At 30.9% G+C, this 6,025-nt stretch overlaps 1 protein-coding gene across 1 annotated transcript in view; it reads left to right on the forward strand.

The window, feature by feature from the left end:
- LOC130451610 (protein couch potato) overlaps positions 1-6,025 on the forward strand; it is an 889,684-nt gene that overhangs the window by 863,262 nt on the left and 20,397 nt on the right. The window contains exon 9 of the mRNA XM_056790748.1: positions 1,091-1,271. Within this exon, the coding sequence (XP_056646726.1) occupies positions 1,091-1,271 (181 nt within the window). The remainder of the gene's footprint in view (positions 1-1,090; positions 1,272-6,025) is intronic.

Here is a 6,025-nt window from a genome sequence, read left to right on the forward strand (position 1 = left end):
TGATGCAAAAACAAGACTATAGAGTGAATTGAAGTAAACCTCCCATTTGAATGAACTGAGTGCGCTTGGCCGAATGAGTATATATTGTCACACAAAAACAAAAAGTTTATATCAAGATTTCTCGCTGCATATTTTAAACTACTCCCTTAAAAGTTGTACAAAGTTTTTAATCAATCCTAACTTATATTCACAGTACTCAAGCGTCCGCTCTTCTAGTTTTTGGTTCGGCCATTTAGACTGAATCTACCCTTTATAGACGGTACTTTTCTTTATAAGTTTTTTCCATACTTTCCACATCCACCGTAAACCGCACTTTACAACTTCAATTATAGTGCACATTTCAATATGCAGATACATTTACACGTGAGTATAGCTAACAAATTATACGGGAACGTTTGTAATAAATTTCTATAAATGACAAAAGTCGAATAAACAAATTAATTTAATGCATCTATCAAATTGAAATGTATATCAAGCTGGTAAATAGGTAGATATACATTGTGTGGAATAATATTACTATAAACATAAACTTACATTCATAAATATATTCCATAAAATCACTCATCAAAGAATACTATTAAAACTATTGAATTATTTCCGTGTGTTGTACATAACTTGAAATAATTTATCTCTATAAATGATAAGAATTAAAATTCCAGTTAAGCAACGCTTCTGGTTTGTTATTATTCTCTTACAAAAGTTTTGTCAATGTAAGAAATGAAAAATTATAAACAAAATAAAAAAAAATCAGGATATATCTTGGATTGAAAATTCACTTCCAATTCCATTTCTATAAATTCCTTTCGTTAAGGAGTACAGGTAGATTCATATCTCACTCAAATATGATTTAATTAATAATTTGAAACATATCACTTAGTTTTAAAAAATTCGAAATAACTGGTCTATTTAGTGAATAATCATTTATAAACTTGGTGGTTAAGAATAAATTTATAAAACCAGACCTTTATACCTGGCAACACAGCAGTTTAGCGTCCCACACGTCAAATAAGTACACTCCTCACTATGTTGTGTGCTCAAAAATCACGTAATTACACATTGAGCAGCACCTCTGTTATATTCTTGTGCACAGCTTCCCTGGCTTCTGTCGCCTGCGCATGCACACGAAAGGTGGATCTCCCGTCGCCTTCATGGAATACCAAGACGTGAGATGTGCAGCGCACGTAATGGCTGCGCTCCAAGGCTCGTTTCTCCTTTCTTCGGACCGCGGACCCATCCGAATTGAATACGCCAAAAGCAAAATGGCAGCAGAGGTCGGTTTTCCTGTCCTTGAGGTGCTTTTCAAGATACAATAAATTTATTTGATCATTTAGAAATAATCTATAATAATATTAATATGTATGCTTCAGAAGTTTGTTTTTGCTCTTATCTCAAAACCCAAACTCACAACTTATGTTTGCATATTGTGACAAGAAATAACATACGACTTAAATGGGTGTTTCATCTTTTATACCCAGGGATATTACAAGAGTTACATCCTAGAGAAATAATTTCTTGGCCTTGACTTTTTAACACCATAATCAAATTAACATAAAACCTGTTTACGAAAGATATATCGTACAGATATTGGTAATAACTGACTTTATTCATATGTGTGGGCGCTATAAAGTACCTCAAGTTCCAAGCTGTCAATTTTATAACGAAATTTCGCGTTTGGTTACCTGCACTACAATCATATTTATGCTTGCACATTGTATACGTGTGTAAACAGGTACAGTAGCGCAACGTATCACCGAACATCAAAACAGGCTCATCAAGAATCTAGCTCTGCTCGACCGTTTTACTACAAACTAACCGTAACGTTTGGAAAGGGAAGTGTATTTGTTACTATGATATACTGTATCACTACATTTGAGCTTCTGAACTCTTTTATACAGTTCATAAGTTCTTCCCTTCACTGGAAACCGCGGTCGTAAACGTTTGAGTGCAGATAAAGGAAGTAGGAGGAGACAAAATAGCATAATATCGTGTACGAATTAGACGCCTCCGCGGACAGGAGTATCTCATTTAGCTAGGGGTTAGTTATTAATTTTTTCATCATGTTATAGCTTTGAGTTTTTGGTCAGTTACAATAATCGACGGCAATAAATTATTTATTTCGGGTATGGCACTCCTGATATCACTGGGTATATTCTTTATAGTCTTGTATCATATCACACTATACTTTGTGTTAGAAAAATAAAAATTTTCCTCTGTATAGATTAACTATCCAATCTTAAAACTGGTTTTTGAATTATAAGGTTTTTGAAATCGTTTTATATTCTAATTAAATAACATGAAATCAATTATTCTTTTTGCACGAAATCAACAAAACTTATAATTCTGGTTAATGATCAATCCAACACTCAAAGTATTATTCTCACGTATCAAATCATTTCTTTAACATGAACTAATAATTTTTCAAATTAATTCTAAATATTTCTTAGCTCTTGGTTATGGAATAATAATAAATTCTGCGCTTACCAAAAAACTTTTTCAGAAACTCATTATTTGATTTTATGTATTCACAAATCATAACTATTGGCGTTCTCAAACATATATAAGTTCGTTTATTCCACTGTGGCAACTTTGAACACATGCTGACCACTGTTACCTGGATACATGCGTGAGATTCCGTCAAGATTCATGATGTCGTACAATGAGATTCTCATTGATTACTTCTGGAAAGTTAAAGAAAACAAAACACGTTAATAAACTATAGAAATTAATAATAGAGGATGCACTGTGATTGAGGGTGAAAACAATTTCAAAAATATGTGTTCTGCTTTCTATTGCTAAACAACCAAAACGAAACGAAAGGTAAAATGAAAAATCATATAAGAAGTCAATTGTCAGTTTGTATTCCTCTACTCAAAGTTATTATACAGTCGCCACAACTGTTTGTACAGACATAATGCCATAAATTGTTGTTTCTATTGATTTAACTATAGATAAATAATAATAATCAACAGTGAGTGGCAAGATGCTCGTCAATCATTGTTTTTCACATGAATGCGGAATACTTAGTTCAGTATTAAGAAGAGTATTTTCTCTAGTTCCTTTCAAGTAATCATAAAGATCTAATTATTCTTAAATTTCTACAGTTGAATGTTCAATTAACGGTTGAATGATAAACCCAGCGTAACGTCAACCAAAATTATTTTGCGTTTTAGAGCGTGAAGTAGATGGTGATTAGGAAAAGAGAATATTGCGTTATTGAAAGTGATAAAGTTTTTTCAATAAAATTATTAATACCAATTAAATAGTAGAAGGATAATTTATAGCTATTTCGCGATAATAAATTATTTGTTGTACCTTGAACAGCTCCTCACACGTTTTCGCTTTTAGATGGATTTGGTTGGTTTTTTGTTATTAGATTTTGTACACTCATGCACTATTAAATTATAATTTTATTAAGTTTAGTATCAGTGAGTAAGCAAGATGAAGAGGAATTTCTGTATCAGGTAATTTAACTTTTTAGGCAGATGAACTTAAAACAGCTTCAGAACTTGAAATATTCGTCAGAGTTTCTGTTAAACATTTTGTTACTAAGAATATTTTTGAAACATCTATATGCATGAATTTTCCAGTTATAATTTTAGAAAATCACAAACAATACGGAAGTGGTAGTATAGTTGAACTCTCAAAATTATGAAAATAATATGTTTTATAGAATAGATCTAGAAGTATGGAAATCAAGAAATTTTTTCCTAATTCAACCTACAATGTTATTTTATTTTCTAACAGAATCTAGAGGAAATGATACTGGAAATAATTCTTTTTATATTTGTTTTCTTTTACTAATTAGACTATATTAAGAGAGTAGTTATTCACATCTCACAGTTTTTAAATTACTTCGTCTGAAATAAGTTTACATTATTTTTTTTATGATAGAAATGGCAGCCACATTTTGTAAACTTCAAGATAGTAAAAAACTTTTGAATTTGGAGCAACATATCCATAGAAATTGGGGGAAGCATGAACATTCCCAGAATAAATAGCTTCTTTCAATTCCTAACTACTTTCCAATTTTGTTTAGTGTTGTGGAATTTGTAAACTACCAGAGAATCGAGTGCTAGACTGAAAAGATTTCAAATCAATTTCAAAAGTAGAATATTGACCATGTCGGGTTTTATCTTTCTTGTATACTATTTAAAAGTTTCTGAAGGTAAATTCGACATTGCTTACATAATGACAGGTTCATTATAGTCTAAAAAGAACTCTGTTCTATATTTTAGATACAAGATTTGGACCAAGGTCCTTAGAACAATTTTTTTCATAGTAACAATTCTAATATATTCGGGGGATAATTAGATATTATGAAATCACTATATATTAGAGCCTTCTAAAATTTGTATCTAAATTTTTTCACCTTCCATTTCTGATTCTGATTAGTGAGCTAGTGAATAGATATTTTAGAGTAAAAAAATCAATTATCATAATAGACGCCAAAACTTTGTTTCTCAATATTTATATTTGTTCGTTATTTATCTTCTCAAATTTCGATATTTTCTTTTTCTGTTAGTGATGTCTCAAGAACACCAATATCTTAAGACCTGCAATTCTCTTAAATTAAATATGAATCAAATAAAGATTAAGTTGCATATTCAATTTTTTACGTTTATCCAATATTCATAGTTTTTCGGTGTTCGATAACTTGATGTAGTGGTTGTAAATAGTGTAGTTGAAATAATGATGTCTTTTTTTCAATACTTTAACGAACTAATTACAAACTTCGAACATTCGTCACTTGTCTCGAAAGTTAGTTTAGGAATTAAAACTATTTTTTGAAAGCTAAGATATGTTTACAAGTATTGTGTTGACAAATGATTAGGAAAGATAATTTACTTTAGCTTTTTAAGAAACAGTGTGGAAACGAGTCATGAACCATACTGTTAAATCTTTTTTGTGAAACTACACCAAGAATAAGTTCTACTTTTGTTGTAGTTCTTGGATAAAAGACATAACATACTTCAGAAAAGTTTTCTTTTCCCTATTTCATATGAAATTTCGGAGAATTGCCAGTTAAATAAAAATTTATATACTTTCACTTCATTTGAATGTAACTTTCTTCTTCTTTCAATGCATATCCACTAATGGATGTTCGCGATAACATTTTCCATTGCTTGCGGTGTGTATTAAGGATTGTATATCGTGTAGTCCTATCCATTGCCTGATGTTTCGCAGCCAAGATATTTTCTTCCATCTGATCCCTCTCTTTCCTTCAATTTTACCTTCGATCAGTAGGTGCAAAAATTGATATTTGTTGTTTCGCATAATGTGTCCTAGGTACGTCGTTTTTATCTTCTTAATTTATTCAAATAATTCACTTTGTTTGCCGATGCGTTCTAGGATTTTTTCGATTTTTCACTGTAGCGGCACCTTAAGGATTGTGCGGTGCAGCCACATCTCGAAAGTGTCCAGTCTTCCATGCCGAATAGAAATACCGACCAAACGTAGCACTTCATGAACCTCAGTCGTAGGTTAAGATCAAAATCGGGACAAGTAAGGAGTCTTCGAAACTTCAAGAACGCCTGTCGGGCTTGTTCAATGTAACTTTGGAATTATTTAATGTAGAATTAATTATACGGCTCCAACTATTGTATTTTCAATTACGTAGTTATCAAAAGCTGAATATATACAAATGTACGATAAAGAAAAAAGGTTTTTGTAATAAAGGTGCAATAGGTATACTTCTATTAGACTTCTGAAGATAATTTAAATAGTCTAGATTGTAACTCTAAAAGAAACCGAAATATCAGCAAGTTATATCACTTTATAAACATACTTTCATATAATATTTTTTTGTAAATTTTTTCATAATGGAATGATATAGAAAAATTTTTTTGCACATATCAATAGCTTCTCACTTTACACCCACACCTTACGTCACTGGTGGATGTAAAAAAATTTAAAAAAATATATAAGTAACTGAAATGTTTGACATCACTCGATACAACAAATTCTTTTTTCACCAAGTGTTCCTCTTCAGAAGTTTATTCACTTGAAAAACCTCATTTTTTTCAAT

Source organism: Diorhabda sublineata, chromosome 1 (genome assembly GCF_026230105.1).
Source record: "Diorhabda sublineata isolate icDioSubl1.1 chromosome 1, icDioSubl1.1, whole genome shotgun sequence".
NCBI lineage: Eukaryota > Metazoa > Arthropoda > Insecta > Coleoptera > Chrysomelidae > Diorhabda > Diorhabda sublineata.